Raw genomic sequence first — 23,027 nt, 5'->3', positions numbered from 1 at the left:
GGATAGGAGCTTGAGCTGGAGCACTTACTCCTCTGCAGGCGAGCACAGCAGAAAGCCCCCAGGGTCCCCATGAGGACGATGAGCGCCAGGAAAGCTCCCACTGTGACCCCGATGATGACGGCCAAGCGCAGGGACCCTATGGAGGACACACAGAGCCCCGAGGGGGATAATCAGTAAAGACAAACAAAGCAAACACTGAATCTGCAGTCCATCCGTCACAAAAGACAGAATCATGGCGAGGATTTCTTAACATCAGCTTCAGGGGAATCCTACAGGGAGAGTCACTCGCTTCTCATGAAATGAAGCTAATAAATGAAAATGGGGCAGGATCTGAATGAGAAAGCTGCATCTAATTCCACATAAATATTTCACAGGACTCATAAATTTAAACAAAAAAAGCGATTTGGGGCAAATGAAATTAGATTACAAAATGAAAGATGGGAGAGTCATTATTGATTGTTCAGACTTAAATCATTGACATTTACCCAAGAAAAGGAGCTTACCAGGGACTCGTCACCCTCGTACTTAAAATAATCCAAACATTGTGCCTAATCACTCCAGGACAGGGAATTAATTAAACCCTCTCTCTGTAGACACATACTGATACACACCTTGTTCCTTGAGGCGAATGATCTCGGTGTCGGAGCCAAAACTGTTCCAGGCCGTGCAGTTGTAAATGGTCTGGAAGTCGGCGGGGACAATGTTGCTCATGGTCAAGGTGGAGATGACGCCTTCCTCCGTGCTCACCGTCTCCACCGTGTACCTCCCTGATGTCCCCGACTCCAGCACAGTCTCCTTCCAAGACCAGGCCTGGAACAGATTTAGGGTTTTTTTAGTTGTAAAGACTTTCTCATGCATCTCTAAGTTAGTCACAGACTCTTCTCCCCTGTCCTGTAGATCCTGACCAACTGCTTGTATTACTGTCTGAAGCAACAGGCATTGATAATAGATAGATAGCTAAAACATAAAATCTGTAAAAAGAACAATATAAATATGTGCGAAGATCGCTGAGTTAGACTGAATAGAAACTACGGAAATTTGAAATATGCAGTGAATAGCCATTGAAAATGACAGCAATGCCAAAGAGAATGGGGCAAGCCTGCGGTAGTGCTGGTCAATGCAAAAAAAAAAAAAAAAGGTACATAATGAGTATATAAATAAATAAATATGACTGTAAAAAGTGAGTATGCTATGACGGAAAGCAACATGTTTAACTGAGGAAGTGTATTGATAGAGTGACTTTCTGCCCAAGAATTCCAGCTCCATCCCAGGCAAGTAAAAAGGTGTTAAAGTTGCGGCTCTGGGAACCAAGGATTTCCTGAGTTTCCTCGGTAAAGCAGCCCTGTGAAAGAGGTCTAACCCTGAACATGATTTTCTATGTGCAAGTGACCGGTCTGATGAATAATGTTTTGTTCAAGGTCCTCTTTTCCAGCACTAGCTCCAGCAAGTCCAGCTTAAAGCCAACCACAGATTCTGCTCTCCTGACCACCTTGTTCATCTCTGCATTTAAGGTTTACAGTAGATGTACACGGTGCTTTATAACTGTGGTCTTATTAAAGACTTCAATTAAGGCATTAAATGGTTCATCAGTCTTATGGGCTTTTTAAATAAGTGAGATCAAACTGTAGCATTTAGATACAGTTAATGATTATAAATGTGTTTTAATGGCTTCACAAATAACGTTTCACCAACTACTGAACATGAGGCACTAAAGCGTGTAGAGTATGTGGAGAGAGTGTGTGTGTGAAAGGCAACATTAAAGCATCTGAAGTGAGCAATTCAGTGTAAGTATGTGGGAATGTATGTATATCTTTACACTTTATGTTTTATTTTATTTTCCTACACTATTAGTATTTTATTACTATTTTATCAGTACCTTTTTTTTACCTTATGCCTCAATTTCGTTGTGGCACTAAAAGGAATCTGAATCTGAATGTGTGACGTCTTGGGGAGGGGAAAGGTAATAGGATATTTTAACATCCTGTCCCCAGGTACAGTGCATCACACCTGAACAAACCCCTGTGGCTAAATGCTAACACAGCTAGCTTGGACACACAGCATTAAATATTTAATTAGTGATCATTATCCCACACACCGAGTGCTCCTCGAGAGGCCGAACACACACTTTCTTTTGCGGCTCGTTAATCCTGGATGATAAAGTTGTTGGCGATTCAGAGGGCCGTGTGCCGCATCATCACCTTTATCTAGCTTTACTAACTACATCTACAGCCAACTACAGCTCTTACTTAAACAACTCATCTTCTTTTCTCTGCAACCAACAGACGGAAAGATTCAATAAAGGAGATGCTGTGATGTTCGGAATTCATTCATCAGGCCTCATGATTGCAGGCTCTACCTCCCTCTCACTCACTTTTTTCTTCTGCTTGAATATTGCAGTGAGGATTCCCACTTCTTCATTCCTTTTTACAAGCATGTATTTCCTACCTTCTTGCCTTTCCTTTCTCACATTTTCCTTCACTTCCAGGAGATACCTGTATTCCTTCTTTCTTTCTTTATTCATTATTTCCTTTCCATATGTAACCTATTTTTAGTCGTCTAATTCTTCCCATTCTTCCTTGCTTCTGACCATCCCTTCATTTACCTATTTAGCCACTTTACTTCCATTACTTCCTTCCAGCAAGTATACAGTATGTCCTATGTTCTTCATTTCTTTGTCTCTTCTTTCTTTCCATTTTGTGACCCTTCCAGTACAGTATGTATTTTCCCTACACATATGTGGCTTTCATCCATTCCTTCCCTTCTTCCTCCCATTCTTACTTGCTTCTGCCTATACTTCTATCCTTAATTTCCCACTAAAACTAGTTTTCTGTCTTTCTTCACCTTCCTTTGTAACAGAAGGCAGATGCTTTTATCCTCTCAGTTTCTAATCACAGCATGAAAGAACAAAAGCTGCCGCTCTGTAGTTCTGTCTTGTAGTCAATGTAACATTTCTGTCTGCATCAGTGTACTTTTTTTTAAACACAAGCAGAGAGAGAGAAAGAGAGAGAGATGGAAAAGGGCACTCACAATGCGGTCTGGAGGAGGAGTGCTGCGGATGAAGCACTTGATCTGTCCTTTCTCTCCGTATAGAGCCTGCTGCGTCTGGGTGCTGGAGATAGTGGGAGGGCCTGAAAGCGTGACAAACAGTCAATACACACACCGCAGAAATGTAGCACATTTACTTCTGTTTATTTCTCAGACCATTAGCTATAAACATTCGTTTTCTAATAAAGCCAAAGCAGCAACTTGTTGCTGACAAAATTATTTAACTGTCAGTTTATGATAACTGACACTGGAGACTCCTTCCATAAAAACTGTCTATAAAAAGAAAAAAACTTAATTTCAACAATTAGACTAGTAATAGTAGTAATTGAGCCCCTGTAATTGAGCTGTTACCATAGAAACACACCTTTAAAGGTCATGGGTTAAGGTTATCATTTCAAATCCCATAAAGCCATAGAGCAAAGAAATCTCAGAAATGAATAAAAATGTAAATGTGGAACTTTGCTTGTGCTTATGTCGGTATGCAGCTCAGCAAATATCAGCAGATTTCCCATTTAATCCATAATTGGATTAAAATCTACCATTCACACACACACACACACACACACACACACACACACCAGTGAGCTCCCACAGAGGCCTGCTCGATTCTGTTACAGGAAAAAAAAAAAGTGTGAAACAAATGTCCTTCCTCCTCCACTTCTTAATTACACATGGCTGCCGAGCCACAGGGATGCGTGAGATAGAGTCCCGCTCTTATTCAGCAGCGCCACTGCGTTCCGATCGACTCGGCCTGGGGAGCCGAACAAAATCAGACGGAGGGGATCAGCTCCATAAACGAGTGCTATAATTAAACCCTTTATCTCATGGCCTCAGCCTGAGAGCTGCTTCTAAACATCTGAACATCACATAGAGGGAGCGAGAGAGCGAGAGAGAGAGAGAGAGAGAGAGGGTGGGATGAAGGATGTGCAAATTTATTGCTTGTGAATGGCAAACAGGAAGTCACGTCTCTCCCATATGCACTGAGAAACAAATTAATAACAACGTCCTATAATAATGTCCTTTTCATTTACATCCTGCCCGTTCGTACAAGGAAAGGAAAGAGAAAATTCAAAGTGTGTGTTTTGACCCGATGCTAATCACATGCTGATGCTAATTCTGTCTTACTCAGCAGTGTTTTCCTTTATGCTAGGAGGCTAACAGCTAACACACTAATGTTATGATCTGTACTGTACTTCAGTACCCAGATAGCACAGGTACGTCGCGGAGGCGTCTGCTAAAGAGCGTATCATCTGGTAAACATCGCGTTCGTTTTTTTATATTCCTATTTTGAACGTCTGTAGATCTCCTGTTTGAGCTGTTAATTGATACATCATCTTTACGTCTATACGACGTCTACAATTTTTAATCCAGATATTTAATCCAGTTTGTTGAAAAGACAAACGTTTGGCTGTATTACGATCTCTGTTTTTTTTCACAGCAGTTTGTGAGTGAAAGTGTCCTGTCTGCATCTGACTTCAGGAGTTTCCTGACCAACCGTCTCTAACGGTCATATTTAAAAGTCATAACGTACAGTTATAAAGTACAAAACATTTGTGTTGGTGTTTTTTTTCTTTCTATAATTAATACTTATTTGTGGTGTTTTATGTTTTGTACATCTTTTCAAATTGAAACCTCATTTGTAAGTTGCTGCTGGTGTAAAACATTTAAATATAAAATAAAAATCTCCATTTTATCCCATTTGTCTTATGCCTCCTTTCTTCACTTAATTATAATTAACCCAGGGTATTTAATTAAAATAATGGGAGGGGGGTGTTTTAATAAAACGACGTCTATCCGACATGAATCAGAGATTTGGCAGGCGTATGAACATCTGATTAACATCGTCTTTCATTCGATGTTCATTACATCGTAATTCATTTACATCTTTAATACGTAGGCTAAGTGTCGTTCTAACATCTGGCACGGATGTCTTGGCGACGTCTGCTGGATAAACAATCTCCGCGACGTGTGTGTGCTATCTAGGTATATTCTTTCAGTTCTGGAATATAACACTCATTACACACAAACACACACTAATGACTAAGAATCCATTTCACTAATATAGCCACATTACAAACCCAGAATAGCTAATTCTAACTGTTCTTAATTCTGCATTTTCTTGCACTCAAGGAGTCAAAAATAAATATTTAAAGGTTTAAAAGCCTGACACAGTATAACAAGTTGGCTCAAATAATAAGCAGATCGTTCGTTTGCTGACAGAACTGAAAGTGTCTCAACCTTGTAAGGTCCACACACGCTCAAAAAGTGCGAAGGCATCGACACCAGATAAAGAATTTATAAAGCATTAAAGCCACTTATTGCCTCACTAAGGAAAGAGTCAGGTTATTGCTGGAGCTCAAGGGTGCTGGAGCTTCTATCAAAATCTAAACCATACGATCTCGAGCCGCCAGCCTTTTTCATCTGATTGAATAAGCAAAGCCATATCTGATGCTAAAACCTGCCCTTTCGCAAAGCATGCACAAACACAGCATTTCATATGTATGTATATATATATATATATATATATATATATATATATATATATATATATATATACTTTTTTTTTCGGCCCCAGGACACCTTGCTGGAATTTCCAACACGATCCATCCCGGGGATTTTATGACCTGCATCTATGGAACACATGGAACAGTCGATACTTTCGGATCAATGACATCATCCTCCAGGCAGGGGGCACAACTTCATCAAAATTCTGCTCATCATTTATCGATTATGCCAAAGGAACGACAGGATTCAGAACAGATTCTAGTGCTTTTATCCGCAGGCCTTTCATAAACATCACACAGTGTGCGAACAAAATCTCACTTCGTAGTCTGGTAAAAAAAAAAAACTGTCTTAATTTAATGGAAGATTACATCATGTTCATTATGTTACAGTTATTGTGTAATGGAGATGGGAGGAAAAAAACAGTCTAATCAGTGCAACGTTGTAATTTTTATGTGTGGCGATTCATTAATCGCTACACTAAGTCCAAAATGTATTTTTTTTCTTTTTTTTACTTTTAAATGTTTGCATTTGATAAAGTGCATTTTCATTAGTGATCATTTTCAAAAGTCATATTTCCTCAATAATCCCACATGTGGTGTGCCCTAAACTAGCCACACACTGGCACATATTGGTCTGGAGGTAACAAATGATCTATTAAATTTGTTTACAATTATAATAAAGTATGAAATTAAAAAATGATATCGCACTGAAAGATTTAAAAAAATTGTGATACATACTGAATCACTATACAAATCAAATCGACACAGGTATGTGTGGAATAATAAGGTATCGGGTCATTCCTGGTGGTACTTTTTACAAATGCATCTCTATCTAACACAGAACCTCCTACAGTGTAACCGCTGTGTCGTAAAGAGAGATGCTCATACAGTATTTAAGAAAGGAGTCCCCAGTCTCAGGGTGCAGTTATTTTAGGTATATTCACTTCAAGATTTAAAAAAATAAATGTTTTCCAACATTAATGTTGTAATTATAGAAACTATAGAAATGATACATTATGTACATTACTGTCAGATATTTAAAAAAAAACTAATCAACACCTTCAGACCAATCAGAATCCGAATTCAGAACGGTATAAGTGAATGTAAGCGGTGCTGACAGTCCTGCTGAAAGTTACAGTCGATCTGCTCCATGTGTCATCGGCTTTCCCGAGCACTGAGGGTGAGATTACGGATCTATTTACCGTTCACTGTAAGAGTCACCACCTTTTCCCCGACTCCGACTCGAGGAACCACGGCTCGGCAGACGTATTTCCCAGCATCCTCCTGTTTTACCGCCCTCAAGGTCAGCGTGTTCTCGTTGCTGAGCACCTAAATGGAAAGCAGGCCGTGTGAACACATTTTCTTCCACATTTGTCTCACTTCATTAGCAAAACTTTGTAGACACCCCGAGTTTTCAAAATAGACCGTGTGAGATCTGCTAACATTCACATGTTGCTGAATCTGGCAGTGTAAAGAGTCAATCATCATGCCGAATATTTTGGGAGGGGTATTGGAGGTTTTATGGATTGCGCATTTGTGAGTGCACACATTTCTAAACTTGTTAATGAGCATTTTAAGAAGAGTCACGACACCTATTTTTAACAATTCTGAAGTTTAATTAGCTGTAATTGTTCAACAACGCTGAGATGGAGTGAGCGTACCACGCCATAGCCACGTTTCATCCACACGATAGTGAGTGAGGGATTTCCCATCCAGGCGCAGGTAAAGACGGCATCCGAGCCCAAATCCACCTGCAGGGACTGAGGTTCGGCCGCAAGACGAGGCCCGACTGCAGGCATCACAACGACAAGTCAAATCAAAAAAAGGTCAAAAAAAAAGATAGGTGATGTACGTAAGACGGAATGGTACAGTAAATGTCCAACTCACAGTAGACGTCGACGTTGCGGCTGATGTTGGTGCTCCCGAGCACATTGGTGACCTCGCAGGAAACCGGCTCGGTGAAGAATGAGTGATCCACAGCCACCTCGTATGTCTCTCCTACAGCCTCCCGGATCACACTGCCGCCTTTAGCCCATCTATAGTGACACCAAGGGAAAACAATTAAACATACTTAGGATGACATCAAAGAAGCTTGAGTTTTTCAATGGGGGGATTTTAATACATTTGACCTATTTATGCCTTTCATGTTTTCTTGCCATCAACAAAGCAGGAAGAGAATAATAGGTAGACGTTACTGATCCATTTACACCTCCAATGGAGTATTAAAGAAATAGACCTTGGCCAAGTTGGAGCATCAAAGGAAAGGAATGGATGTAATTAACAGCAGAGTACAGCATCTTATTTTAATAAGATGAAATAAATCAAGTTGAATTCTTTTAGGATTTGATCCACACATCTTAAAGGTAAACTTAAAATTGACTTAAAAAAGAGTCACATAGGAGGTATTGGTCACGAAGGGGAATGTCTTAAGGTTTATATTAGCAAACAATGATAAGCTAAGCAAGCACTCCAGAGTGACACAACAGAAATGTCTAATAGAAGGCTCAACTGTGACTAAATGCGAACAAAAATGTGTACTTTCACTTATTAGGGGGCAGTGCTGAGGCACTGAGTTACGGATCAGAAGGTCAGTGCTTCCAGGTTGCCATCATTGAGCCCTTGAGCAAGGCCCCTAACCCTATTTGCTTCAGGAGTGCTCGGTCATGGTTAACCCTCCGCTTCGACACCTGTTGCGCTGGGATATGCGAAGAAGAAAGTTCACTATGCAGTAATGCCCCACCAAAGTACAAACACCTAACCAAGGCTATGTTTCGGATTCTGCTTAAGTGACGGGTGCGGTGCTGTGAAGAGACGTGCTGAGTGTACGCAGCTTCATTGTCGAAAAGATCCCGTCTATCTGCAAACCTTTAAATTAGACTCCAATGCAGAAGAGAGAAAGTAATTGCGCTCTGTAAGAGACTCACGGCTCACCAACCCTTTCCTTCTGCAATGGGAAAGAAACACACCGGGTGGTACATGCTCTGTCCCTGAGGCTCCACACACGAAAATAAGCACTGAGACGAGGCGATGCGAGGCACAGCCAGGCCCACCCATGGCATGTCTTAAACCCTGTTCACATCAGGGTTTGATTATTTCTTTTCCCTTTAGTGCCTTCTGGTGCGACGAGAAAAGAAACAATAGACGAGGAGTTTCACTTTGCGACAAATTTTGTTGAGGAAAACAATCAAAAACCTGAAGAGACGAGAAACAAACCTTATTTAAGCATTTACACGGCACTGCGCTCTGCAAAAACACACTGCCAATATGATAAAAAATATAAAACATGAAAAATATTACTGCAATCTGGAATCAAAGATGGAGAAAGAAGCAGGTTTTTCTTATGTTACTTTTTCTTTTTTAAATAGGTAGAGATGAACAAACTCAAAAACTTTAATGTTTAAAATATATCTTTATATTTACCCAGAATTTCCACCAAACAACGTAGGGAAAATGTGTTTATTTGTAAACTATTTGTAAATTTCATTTAAACAAAATGTTGTATTTTATTTAAACATAATATTATATACAACATTTTGCTGTATATGCGATTTTGTATTAACTTTTACTTACAAGCATTTTGTTAATTTTTATATACTGTAGATTATTAGATGTTGTTGGTCTTTCGGCTGCTCCCGGCAAGGGGTCGCCACAGCGGAATACCCAGTCCGCACTACAACTTGGCACAGGTTTTACGCCGGATGCCCTTCCTGACGCAATCCCCCCATTTTATCTGGGCTTGGGACGGCACCGCATCTAGTGGCTAGGATTTAGGCACTGGCTGGGAATCGAACCCGGGCTTTCCGCATGGCAGGCGAAACTCCTACCACTGAGCCACCAGTGCCCACTGTAGATTATTAGATAATAATATTTAATATAACATATGTACTTCGTTGTTATATTGCTCCATTTCAACTTTCCCCTGACGGGCAGACAGAGACTGTTAAGATCCCGGCACTCTGATCCTCTCCTTTTGCTGAGGATTCTTTCTCTCAGTGCCATGAACTGAATCTGGATGCCGTGGTGGGGAGAGCTTTCGTTTCCTGCTGTTACTGAGACCGAGGTTAAAACTTTCACAGTCGACTTTCTGCTCTGGAGAGAAAGAAACACAGAGCACATCTCAATTTCACACACAGCTGAGTCCGCTGTCTGTCTCTCTTCCTCTGTCTGTCTGCCTGTCTGTTTTTCTCTGTCTGACCATCGTTCTCTGTCTGTCTGCCCCTCAGTCTGTCTGCTTGCCTGCTTGTCATTCTGTCTGGCTCTCTGTTTCAGTCTGTCTGTCCATCTTTCAACCAGTCTCCGTCTCTCTGTCTGTCTCTGCCTCACTGACTGTGTCTCTGCATGTGCAACTCTATGGTTGCTTCTCTGTCTCTCAGCCTGTTTCTGGCTTTCTCTTAGCCTGTCTGTCTCTTAGTCTCTGTTTATCACTGCCAGTCCACTTCTCTGTCTGTATATCTTTTCTTCTTCTGTTTCTCTGTTTATTTTTTTTGCCTGTCTCTGTGTCGGTCTCTTTTTCTGTTTATCTGCCTGTTTGTTTGCCTGTCTGTCTTTTCACCTGCCTGTCTGTATTTTATTATTTCTGTCTGTATGTAATTTTGTCTGTATATTTATGTTACTGTATGTGTCTTAAATGCAGATTTGCACACACCATTATTAGATACAGTAGGGAAGAACTTAAAGTTCTGATAAGAACCGGTAATGTTTATCAAGAACTTCACAAACTTTATAAACTGTTAGATTGTGATTTTGTACTACGCCTGGACAACACCTGGACAACACCTGCCAACAAGACACAGCAGCACACACCCTGTTACAGCAGTGCAGCCAGAAACAAGAACATTCAAAGCAGATATGGGGTAAGAAAGGTGGGCTACATGCTAGGCTAAAGGCTAGAGCTATGCATCCACTGCTACCTAGCCTGCTTCTAGCAAATGTCCACTTACTCAAAAACAAGATGGACAAGCTCAGGACCAGGGAATGTTGTGCTTATATTTCCACAAAAGCCTGGCTCTCAGACAAGACATCAGACTCGACTTTTCTGCTAGACATACGCCCAATTCACTGCGGAGGACATACATCAGTCTCAGGCAAAACAAAAGGAGGCTTGCATCTGCTATGCGAGTAGGTGAAAAAAACTGAAAAAGAAAAACAAGTGGCGTAGGGATGAGTTGGTTGGTAAAAAGCACTGTTTAGGGGATATTTATTTTTCAATGGTGAAGTGTAAACCCTTCTATCTACCAAGGGAGTTTATTGTGGTGTTTTTGCTATCTGTTAAATTTTGCTGGAGTCTGATCATGTGGCTATCATTGTTAGTTGTAGACTGCTTTGAGAGTACCAAATGAGATGTGTTTAAAATGGCTGCCACGAGAGGAGATTCTGTGGACTTAAATGAGTACACTACAGCTGTGACTGGCTACATTAGCACATGCACAGAGAACATCATCCCTACAAGACACTTCAAAATGTATACTTTATTGCTAAAAGTATTTATTCACCCATTCAAAACATTTAATTCAGGCATACCAATTACTTTCATGGAGTCAGGAGTATAAAACCAAAAAACTAGGCATGCAGACCATTTCTACCAACATTTATGAAAGCATGGGTCGCTCTCAGAAGCTTAGTAAATTCCAGCATGGTACCATGAAAGGATGCCAGGATGAAAGGATGCGTGCAGCTGAGATGTATTCTCTGAAGTGACAAATCATGCTTCTCTGTTAGGCAGTCTGGGTTGGGTTTGGGTTTGATGGTTGGCAAGGATAATGGTGCTTGTCTGACTGCATTGGGCCAAGTGTAATGTTTGGTGGAGAGGGAAATATGATGAGGTGTTGTTTGTCAAAAGTTGGGCTTGGCCCCTTACAATAGTTCCAGTGAAAGGACCTCTTGATGCTTGAGCATACCAAGACATTTTGGACAAGTTCATGCTCCCAACTTTGTGGGAACAGTTTGAGGGTGACCCTTTCTGTTCCGACATGACTGCATACCAGTGCACAAAGACATGGATAAGTATGTTTGGTGTGAAAGAACTTGACTGACCTCAACCTGATAGAACACCTTTCAGATGCATTAGAGCAGAGACTGCGAGCCAGGCTGTCTCATCCAACATCAGTGTCTGGCCTCTGATGGATTATCATAAAGAAAATGTCATCTTTATGAGTTATTACCTCTGATGGAAATAAACCCGAGACAAACGGCAGGCCCATATAATACCCCTGGGTGGGCACTCAGGGTTTGCTTCTCAGGGCTAGCTGGTATGCTCACTGATATGTACAATCTGTGCCTTGAAAAGGCCTCAATGTCCACATGTTTTAAGTCCAACACCATTGTACATCTCCCTAAGAAAAATACAGTATTCTACCTGAATAATTACAGCTCAGTTGCATTCACATATATTGCAATCGAGTCTTTTGAAAGGTTATAAAAAGCACAATCCCAGCCTCCATAGACCAATTTTAATTTGCATATAGACAAAACTGGTCTACGCTGCTGTTAACACTGACATTTTTACAGCCCTCACACACTTGTAGGGAAAGGATACATATGCAAGAATGCTTTTAATTGATTACAGCTCTGCCCTCAACAGAGTCATCCTAAACACACTCTCAGAAAAGCGCCTTACCCTTGGACTGTCACCCTCTCTCTGTGACCCAATTTCCTGACAAATAGGCCTCAGTCAGTCAGTATAGGGCACAGAACATCTGGTATTAGTATTTTGAGCACAGGGACACCCCTAGGCTGTGTTCTGAGCCCACTGCTGTACACCCTCTGCACACTTGACTGTGTGACCTTCCAGAATCGTAAGGGTTGCAGATGTCATTGAATTGATCTATGGAGGAGAGGAAACATCTTACAAAAAAGAGGTGGCAGGACTAATGTCCTGGTCTCTTTCCTTAAATGTACATAAGACCAAGGAGATGATTTATTGATTCTATGGGGAGGAGAAAGGAACCACATAGCCCAATTTACATTGGTGGTACTGAGGTGGAGAGGGTAAAAACTTTTAAATTCCTCAGAATTAAACAGCAGTGAGGACCTCACATGGTGCCAAGAAATCCCAGCAATGTTGGTACTTCTTAAGAAGGTTGAAGAAATTTGGTGTGTCAACCAAAATTCTCAGAGAATTCTACAAATGTACAGTCAAAAGTGTAATAATCAGATCAATTATAATGTGGTTTGCAAATTGCACTGCTCAGGAACATGATTAAAACTGCTTAGTCTATCTGTGGAGTAGACCTCCCTGTACTTTTAGGACATTTACAAAACCAGCATTCTCAAGAGCGTCCTCAACACAATCTATTTACACTTCTACTGTCTGGAAGATGATACGTCGAGCATGTGACACTTTTCGACCTGTCCTCCCGCTTTTCTACTGTGAGCTCAAGTGGAAACAATCATGAAAAAAGCTGAGACAGAAAGAAGGGCGGCAATACATGCAAGGGCTGGGGCATCAACAGCGCAGCATGCATAGCGAGCTTAAACCAGTTCATCAACAGCGTAGTGTACATAACGAGCAAAAACTGGTGCTTCAACAGTGTAGCGTGCCCAAGATGGTGCATCAACAATGCTTAAGATGGTGCATCATCAGCATTGCAGTTTCACCTTTCTACCATTCCTGAGACGTGGGGTACTGTCCTACTTACTTGGCCCTCACATGTGCAGAAGGGTCCTCATTGGTGGCTTTACAGCAGCAGAGTGCACTCTCTGTGGGCTTTTATGCAGCCTAACTCCTCCATTCCCTAAACGCCCAGCTGGCCTCGTCCAGCCATCTATTGGCACGGCCTCGGCGAGGGCCCTTGTAATACTGACATTTGGGTTGCTTACCCCAACTGGGCACAGGGGCCTCCATGACAAATCCAGCACCTGTTTCTCGTCAACAGCTGGATCGCAATAGCTTGTGCTTGATGTAGATGATTGCACCGTAGCAGCACATGCTGTAGGAGTGGTTCGAACACCTACTTGTGAGTCGAAACTCTGCGCCTGATGCGACATGTGGTTCACCCACCCACCAGTCTTTAACAGGCGGCTCCTGCGTCCCTTCTCCCCGCCGTGCTCTATTAGCATTATTTCCTACAATCACGCTAACACATCGCTAATCTACATATACAAGTTTTGTCTGGACATGTTTTGCATATGAAACGCATGATGATCCAGGACGCCAAGCCTCGCGCCACACTTCAAACCTGTTCAAATATTTATGTAAGCACAAATGTGCATAAATATCACATTGGGTAGCGAATGAAATTCTTCCTCAATACTTCTTTTTGCTTCTCTGCTTTCTAATCCCTTTCGCACAAACCATGTATCAGAAGTGTTTCTCCTGCCATTCATTATTTATTTAGCCTCTGTGTCGGAATTGAATGCAGTAGCGAGTTTTTTTTTTTTATATTATTAAAACATTGTTTTAGCGGGGGCAACATGGTGGTGTAGTGGTTAGCACTGTTGCCTTACACCTCCAGGGTTTGATTCCTGGCCGGATTAGATTCCTGACCCTGTGTGCATGGAGTTTGCATGTTCTCCCCTTGCTTGGTGGGATTCCTCCGGGTACTCTGGTTTTCTCCCACAGTCCAAAGATCTGCAGATTAGGCTAATTAGTGCTCTGAGATGGATTGGATCCTGTCCAGGGTGTACCCCACCCCTAGCCCTAGGTCTTCTGGAATAGGCCCCCATGACCCTGAATACTGGATTAAACGGTATAGATGATAAGTGGGGGAGTGTTTAAGCAGGATCTGAATAATTCCCTGTCGAGGACCCGGAGCTGAATGACGAATACACCACATTACATCAGTTGTGTGCTGTATGACACCAAACTTTTATAAATCCAGCATCAATTTTTTAGTTCGGTTTGTCTTACGCAAACAGTTACAAACAACTCAAAGATTTATGACTGAGGCTCAGGAAAAATGTATACAGTAGAGAGAGGTTTTCCAGGCTGCTACTTGTGTGGCTCCAAAGACATGTGATAGCTTTATGTTTAATTCAGCTTCATTTGCCTTCACAGCAAGTGTAAATCTGATCATGCTGACTCCGGAACCAAAAATGCCTCTGTTGGGGGTAAAATGATATTTTTGATTTGCCTCTGTAAATTGGGGTGTTGAGTCCATTAACATCTTTCCACCAAGTACACTGTAAGGTTTGCTCAAACAATACTCTCTGATCCTGTAGAGAAAACTCAAAAACATTGGTACGGTGTTTCGGTACCTGTACTGAGTGACCGGTGGGTTGGCCTTGGCTGAGCAGTAAAACTTTACCAGGTTTCCTTCCAGAATCGGCTGTGGCTCCACAGAGAGGTTCACCAAAGGAAGATCTGCAAGAGACGGAGAAATTAAAAAGGAAAAGATTTAAACACACACACACAAACACAAACACACACAGTGTGTCCAACAGAGCATTTTTTTGCTAATGAAACATTAATTATGAATGTTCTTCATAGATAAGCAAACCAACCCAAAACAAATGATGTAAATTATGAAGCTTAATAAAAACACTCAATAATAAATTTTCCATTTAACGCGAGTGGCTCAGCATTATGATTGCTGCGACTTGTGTCTCGCTGCTAATTGCTGTATTAGAACTGAAAACATGTTTTAAAAAGCGCTTATGATTAAAGAGAGTGCTTGCTGAAAGTCACACAGTGATCGCGCAAACGCCGGTCACATTTTATGTGAAGGAAGAGTTTAGCAATCTGGCTTTTTAATCGATGTGCTCTTTCATTCACGCTCAGGGACAAATAAAGTAGACAATACGCTAATTACAGGCAGTTTAGACTCGGTCTTAAAAATGAAACGTGAGAGGGAGAGGACAAGTCCCTGTAGCTTTTATCTCCAACGTTTCACATCAATAGTGTTATAACGCAACTGATCAAACTCATACGCTAAATCCCGAAAGCTTTGTGGGCAGACATTTTTAGATCTAATGAGCTCATTTGCACCCCCTTTCTGTGTGAACTCAGAGGTGTACGATGAGACGCGTCTGTAAAACGAAGTCAGGAATCTGTAGAACATCAACGTCACAACAGAGGGTCTACAGGGTTCTATTGCAGGTGTGTAGAGTTCTGTGGAACTGAGTAAAGATTCTACAGAAGATGCAGCTCTAAGCAGAGCTTGTAGAATCTTAGAGTTTCAGTAGAATGTTTTTTAACTGTGTCTCTTGATAATAGGACAGGGGTAGCTCAATTGCCACTGTTGGGCCCTTGAGCAAAGCCCTTAACCCTCAATTGCTCAGATATAAAAAATGAAATAAAATGTGCGTTGGATGAGGGCATCTGCCAAATGCTCAAATGTAAATGTAATAAGGCAAAAAAAAAGTTTCAGGTTGTCATGTTACAAAGAAATACAAAATGTAATCTCATCTGTTCTTGGAAATCTAAACAAATATTAGGCTATATAAAGTTAATATTATTTCTAATATTATTAATACTATTAGTGTATTTGTAAACAAGCTGATACTATAGCAACGCTGACATATTAATATAATCCTGTGATTTCAATTAGTCAACACTACTGTAAAAGCTGCTGTTAAAGAAAATTAAGCAATACTTTCTGACCAATTAGCATTTAGAACTTTGCTGTTTTTACAATTACTTTTGTTTAAAATAAAAAATAATAAAAAAACGTATTTTAAAAGTTGTTTTTTGAAAAATGCTTCTCTAAAAGAGCATGAACTTTTGGGAATCATGAGGACTTAAGGGAAACTGAAGAAGGGATTCGGCCATTTTTCGTCTGGAGGTGTTTTAAAAAGAGGAAATATTGATTGGTGAGAAATGAATGAGGTGAAACAAACTTTACGCTTTACAGGTTCTAAACCTGCTCATGGCAGGGGAGGCTTTTAAAATTACCTCCAACTGGAAGCCTGGAATCATCTTCAGCTAAACAGGAGCTCTGATATCGATTAAAACTCTGTTTGTGGTTTGAGGCTTTGAAAAGGTTTTGTGTCGCAGCTGTCTCAAGTAAAAAAACGATCTGAGAGACTTAGACAATGTAAGAGAAAAGAAAAAGGGAAAAAAAGAGAAGAGTCAGCGAAACCATGAAGATCCTCTAACGGCTAAAGACCATTACTATGGTGCGCAATTTACATCTTTAATTAGTGCCATCTGGGTTTATTCAGAGTTTTTATTTTATTAAAGGTAAATAAAATACATTAAAGTGAATAATGAATTAATAGTGCTTTATTACTAAGTTTAATTACTAAGACATTTCAGGTTTACACATTATGAACTCAAAATAAAAATATAGTTGCAAGCCAAGTTGAGCAGACCCAAGCACCTGCTGGGTGACCTTTGAGCATGTTAACATGCATTTAAAGAGGACATACATTTATGTTATGACATAACTCTATAATATCTAAAATGTTATGTTGGAAAAATGATGGAAAAAACATCATGTTATGTGATGTCACTCAAATGTGATGTCACACTACGTTATTTACAACTTTTTAGCATAACTTTAAGGCATCATCATGGCTGACCCATTTGAGATATCAAAAACCCCCTCAGCACTTTTGCATCCTGAATATATTGAGATCACATAGGCCTAGTTTGTTGGTGGCTGTACAGTATAATCTCCTAGGAGGAGTACATCAAAATACATAGTGTGTATTTTGCAAATGACCCAAAATAAATGACTTGTTAAGTATAGTCCATGGCATGTAATGCAAAACCTGTTCAGCTTAATAAGCTCTAAATGTGCACAGGGTTTCGTGGGCATACATGCAAGTGTGTGTATAAGCTTCAAAGCACTTTTGTAAGTTTCACTGCATAAAAGTGTCTGCCAAATGCCTCATAATCTCATGTGAGGACCCCATGCCACGTCTGGGGCCCAAATTCTCCGACATCCTAATGGCAGCAGACCCCAATCTACAGTATCTGTCAATTGTCATGAATTTCGGAGTCTCGGATGATGGAAAAAAAAAACTTTACACTATGCATGATAGGGCTGATATCATAGTGTTTGGGCCCTAATTAGAACATTTCTGACTTCTGGCCCATGTTGTATAAACCAATGGTACTGTAACCTTAGTTCCTATACAATACACTATTATTTTCATTAATTCTACTGTATTGATTTGTGTTATTTATTATGCTACTGTATGCAGTTCTCTGTTATGGTATTTATTTATTTGCTCATGTATGTTAATTGGGAATTGAGTATTATTAAATAATATTTTAAAAATTATATATCTTTATGTGTAACGTTTAATTTGCTAATTGTGTTTCCTTTGTGGTAAGAGCAACTTAGTTGTTACTTGCCCTTGTTTCACGTGAAACAGTTTTAAGTGTAACTCAGTGTGAGACGGTGGAAGTAACATACAGTACAAGAGAGAGTAAGTAAAAACAGGTTGCTCATTTATTGTCTTGTTGTGTTGGTGTGATTAAAAACTGTAGCCTGCTTATTACCCACAGCCCAGAAAGACTGGAGTACACTAAAATGCTTCAAGAAATCTGGGTTACAGCTGTGTTTTTGCTTCATCTTCCGACCAATTAGCCAAGGCGTTCAACTTGGTTTCTCTCCGCGAAAAATGGCTGCAGTCGACACATGCTCTGTGTGAGCTTCCGACTTTCACACAATTACACGGTCAGTGCCTGAAGTACAAAGCAGCCTGGATATTCTTTCGCTAAAGTTACAAGTTGGACGGTACTCTAAACATGTCACTGCAGTCATTAGTGGATGGGGCTGAAGAGAATGACGTTCTCACTGATAATGGTGGTGCACGCAGCGCAAAACAACAAGACACAACAATAAAGCCTGTGGTGCATTACAAAATGGAATTACCACCATATTTCCATGGAGATATAATAAGGACACGGAAAGTTTCTCCCTGTCGAAAAACTAGATTGGTGCTAGCAGTTAAAGAGTGTGTGCAAGGACAGCAACTAGATCTTGCCACAATTCTTTATTGGAGATGTGCTAGCATCCTGGTTGCCTTTGCCAAGGGAAGTGCAGCAGGATTATGAGGAATTTGCAGCCAAGCTAAATGAGGTGTATTCAATGTATGCAGAAACAACAGAGCGCGTACGAGAGTGGGGCGGCAGCTTTCCTCTAGGCGAGCAGGACTTAAACTCAGTCGAGTCAGGAGACACGTGCTCAGGTTCGAGTGCTCTCTAGTCACCGTGTGGAAGTGACGGTGACTTTTTAAAGGCTTGCAGACGCTGGAAGACCAGGCGAGTTCCATCGGCCTGCCTCCTTGTTAGGTGCATCCTAGTTGGCACAACCTATGCGTTGTGTGTGTGCGAGAAGCGCCTGAACTGAGTGGCTTGTCCTGCAGAAATTACAAAGCCGGTATTGTAACCATTCTCGAACTTTGTTACCCAGCTATGGCAAGGCAGGACCTCCAGGTTCAATATGACACTCTGCTACAATGTTTTCATTATATAAGCAGAGACAATAACAATGAGTAGTGTTTTAGTGGACGCTAATGTAGATATTGTTGATACAATTGTAAAGTCCTCCCTTCAGCAGTCAATACCAAATGTCAATTTTAATCAATCAATTAGAGCTTACTACTGTATTGAGCAGAAACAAACGCTTGAGGCTTTACCGCTTACTTAGCAAGATTACAGAGGCAATAACACAGTCGTACACAACACTGGTGCAAACAAACAAACAGCATCACAAGTTCAGCGTCACTCCTTTATCAGGACTTTATCCTTTTTTATTTTTATTCTCTTTATTCATATTTCTAATTGTATAAAGACATTTATGTAGCGCTAGCACTAGGGCTGGGCAATATGGTGATATATAAAATTAATACCACAATATCAAGATATCTATAAATATTTTTAGAATATTAATTAACACGTTCTTAATGATTATAGATTGATTTTCTATTAAAAATTTACTTTTTGTCCTTTTTTTCAAAGGCCAGTAATTAAACCATTTATCTGTTAAATAAAATCATCATTAAAACCACGCCCTCTTGTGTCAGGGTTGATGTAATGCTCCATGACTGTGTTGATGGAAGTTTTTTCTTTTAACAAACTTAAACATCATGACATATTTTTGTCATATCATCCAGAGCTGAATAGATTTATGAATTTGCAAAAGTTGAGGTTTGATATTGGCATGAGGTCTGAATTACATGGAAAGACAGAAGAACATGTCAGGACCCAATAGACAGCAAGGGCTCATGAAGAAGGAGGCAGTAAGGAGCTTTGGAAGGAGCTAAGTAGAAATTACCTCTTGTCACGTTTTTCATTGAAAGAGAATCAGCACATCCTTGGAGATGAGACTACTCAAAAATGTGTTAGACGACTGCTTTACATTTGCATTCCGACATTAATTAACCCAGGATAGAGTGTTTTTTATTATTATTATGCTTGTTTTTTTAACTCAGTAGGAATTTACAGTGCAATTACTGGAAGAGGTGCTGGGTATCGATCGTACCGTGACCCCCGGTCATGAACAGAAGGGATGGAGGGAATAAAGCGACTCCACTGGGGCAGAGGTCAATGTTTCTGTAATGGAGATATCGGCATTGCTGATCGACCTCAGCTCTGAACATTCGCTTGGCTTACAAACTCAAGAACGCACATCATGGGCAAAATAAAGGCTTTACAAAAGCACATAAGGAAAGTTTTTTTTTTTTTATCACTTAGAGGAGACATGGAGACATTTCCAAGTTTGGGGGAAAAATATGATATAACTATGATCTTCACTAGTGTTTCTTTGTCCTGCATTGATTTTGCCTTTGTTTCAACCTCGTCAAATTTGCTTTGGTAATCTCAGATTATGCCATAACTTTCCAGGCTCTTTTATACCAGAATGCAAGACTGACAACGTTTTTGGCTTAGTGGATAAAACCTGCCAGGTTTCCAAAGTGTCACCCTTGCCTCACTAATAGCATTATACCACAGCTTTGAGAGCACCATGATGGTGCTTCGGCCAAGTTTTGACGATTCCATGCCTGCAGTACACTTCTCTGGACTGCACTAAAGGGAGGAAGGAGCAATCGTATTTGGCAACAGTAAGAATCAATCCTGCCTATTGTGAAAACAGTTCTCCCGGAACCCTCTTAGGGTACCCAGGGCATGAGGGACATCATGCTCACTTTGCTCCCTGGCTTAAAGAACATGACCCTGCTGCACACCATAGCTTCACCGCACCATCTAGCTTTAAAATTGTCATGATGCCAAGTTACCAAAGAGTCATGTCTGTGCCACACCCCAGTCTTGATTTTTCCCCAATTTTCTCGCTAATTTAATCATATCCAATTCCTCTCCATCCCTAGGGTGCTCCCACATTAAGACCACTACCACTCAGTCAGGAGGACTATCATGCGTTTCCTCCAAACCATGTATTGCCAGTCGACCGCATCTTTTCTTACTGCTTATTGGGGGCGGCGTACCACACTTGGAGGACAGTAAATTAGTGCGTAATTAATGTAAGAGCACTAAGTACCTCTCATCCCTCCCCTATGAGAAAGCTCGGCCAATCATTTCCCTTTAGGCCTCTGGCTGCGAGAGGTTACAGCATCACCCTGTGGGAATCGAACTCGTGAGTAAGTTACCACAGCACTACTCAGAGGCCCACATCCCAGTCTTGTTAACATTGTGTGCTCTACAACCCAGGTTCACTAACGTCATGTTTCTTCCACATCCCTAGCTTTGAGAGCACCATACTGGTGCCTCTGCCTTGTTTTGAGTATGCAGCCTGAAGCCAACTTTAATCCTCCTTGACATCATGTAAAGCAGACTAGGGTGCATAGCAACTGCATTAAATACAGGCTTGGAGGACATAATGATTTCCCCTGCTGCTTGTTGTCAAAAACCATTGGAGCTGGCCTTGCATCTGGCTAAGGGAAAGTGTGTGCTCATCAGACTTTATGAAGATGAAGTCAATGAGGATGTCTCTCTTGTTCTGAGCCCTAGCATCAGCTGAGCACCAACCCAAACCTGAGGTTATAAGTGGATAGTGCAGTCCTTGGTCCAGTCCTGGCCTAGTCACAGTGCCAAGAACTGTTCCAATACCCTTGCCTAGTTTCAGCCTTATGGCCAACTCCAGTCCCATGCTCCTGCCCAGTTCCAGCCTTTTTCTTTTGCCCAGTTCTAACTCCATGCACATAAAACCCTGTATCACTGCTTCAGTGTAAAAAGAATTGCCAGGGCAGTGTGGGGAGAGAAACTTTGTTTACCATTCATCAACTAATCATGATTAAATGTCTCCTGAAAACACGTTTTAAAAAATTTCTGCTATCATTCAGTGGTAACTCAGTGGGGTGGCTGAGGTCTTTTATAATCTTCATGGCCTTAGTCCAGCACCGCTTGTTGTCGATTGAATGCAGGTCAGGGACCTTGGTGCAGATAATGCACTCAGCTGATTGCACCACCCTCTGAAGAGCACGTCTGTCCTGCATGGTGCTGTTCCTGAACCAGGTTGTGATTTTTCCCATTAGGATTCCCCTTGTGGTGCAGAAGTAAAAGTTTCTTAGCACCTTAGAGGGAAGTCTAAAGTCTCTCAAATGTTTGAAGTGGTATAGATTCTGGGCCTTTTTCACTATGGTGTTGATGTGATGTGTCCTATATGATGTGAACACTGAGGTATCTGAAGCTGTCCAAACTCTTCACTGGGCTCTTGTTGATGATGGGGGTTTGGTAGTTTCTTTCCTTTTTTTCCTGCCGACTTTCAGGAGGAGGTTGTTCCTCTGGCACCAGTTCTCCAGATTTCTAATCACCTCCAGGTAGGCGGTCTTATCAGTGTTGGAGATCAGGCCCACTACGAAATTTAATGATGGTGGTGGAGTTGGTAGTAGCTACTCAGTCATAGGTTAAATGCTAAACTGTAGTTGACAAAGAGCATTTTAACATAATTCCCCCTCCTAGTGTCCAGTTAAGTACAGTAAGTGATATATGGAGAAGGTGAGAGAGCAGGTTAGGTGACATGCAAACTGCATTTCATGCAAGAAATAATGAAGTCTCTGACCAGCCGCTTAAAACACTTCATTACTACTGAGATGAGGGCTACAGGGTGGTAGACTTTGAGGGAAGCAGGATAGGGGTTTTTTGGAACAGGAACAATAGTGGACTTTTTAAAGCATGTGGGGATTACCAACTGGGTTAGGGAGAGGTTAAATATTTCCGTTAGGTGCTAGCTGGTCTGTGTAGGCTCTGAGGATTTGACCTTGGATGCCATCTATTCCTGCTGCTTTCCTGGTGTTCACTCTCCCGAAGGCTCTCCTTGCCGCTAGTATTGTTAGCATAGTTAGCTTTGCTAGCACTATTTGCATTGTTCGCTGCCGTCTAGAGGCTAGCATAGAAGGTGCTCAGCTCTTCTGTCATAGACACGTCTGAATTCATCATACTGGACATTAAGCGATTACCTCATGACACATCGTTATAAACAGAAAGGTGCAACATGCACGAATCATGTGTCTTATCCACCTGATTTATAAGCTTCCTGGTGTGATGTTCTCATCACGATCTTCTAAGAAATTTACTGGGAGTTTTTTATTCAAACCCCGTATTTTCATAGATTTACACAGCACCTGTTT

The 23,027-nt window shown here is 41.1% G+C and overlaps 1 protein-coding gene across 1 annotated transcript in view; it reads right to left on the bottom strand.

Annotated features, from left to right (window-relative positions):
- The window catches only part of kirrel3a (kirre like nephrin family adhesion molecule 3a), a 97,517-nt gene that overhangs the window by 5,196 nt on the left and 69,294 nt on the right, over positions 1 to 23,027 (bottom strand). Inside the window, exons 6-12 of the mRNA XM_053516470.1 lie at positions 14,745 to 14,850; positions 7,437 to 7,585; positions 7,211 to 7,338; positions 6,752 to 6,878; positions 3,028 to 3,128; positions 612 to 810; positions 29 to 136 (exon numbers count right to left, since the gene is read on the bottom strand). Of these exons, the coding sequence (XP_053372445.1) occupies positions 29 to 136; positions 612 to 810; positions 3,028 to 3,128; positions 6,752 to 6,878; positions 7,211 to 7,338; positions 7,437 to 7,585; positions 14,745 to 14,850 (918 nt within the window). The remainder of the gene's footprint in view (positions 1 to 28; positions 137 to 611; positions 811 to 3,027; positions 3,129 to 6,751; positions 6,879 to 7,210; positions 7,339 to 7,436; positions 7,586 to 14,744; positions 14,851 to 23,027) is intronic.

Source organism: Clarias gariepinus, chromosome 17 (genome assembly GCF_024256425.1).
Source record: "Clarias gariepinus isolate MV-2021 ecotype Netherlands chromosome 17, CGAR_prim_01v2, whole genome shotgun sequence".
Classification (NCBI taxonomy): Eukaryota; Metazoa; Chordata; class Actinopteri; order Siluriformes; family Clariidae; genus Clarias; species Clarias gariepinus.
Note: the sequence above shows the minus strand (reverse complement) of the source record. Positions and strands in the feature narration are given on the sequence as shown.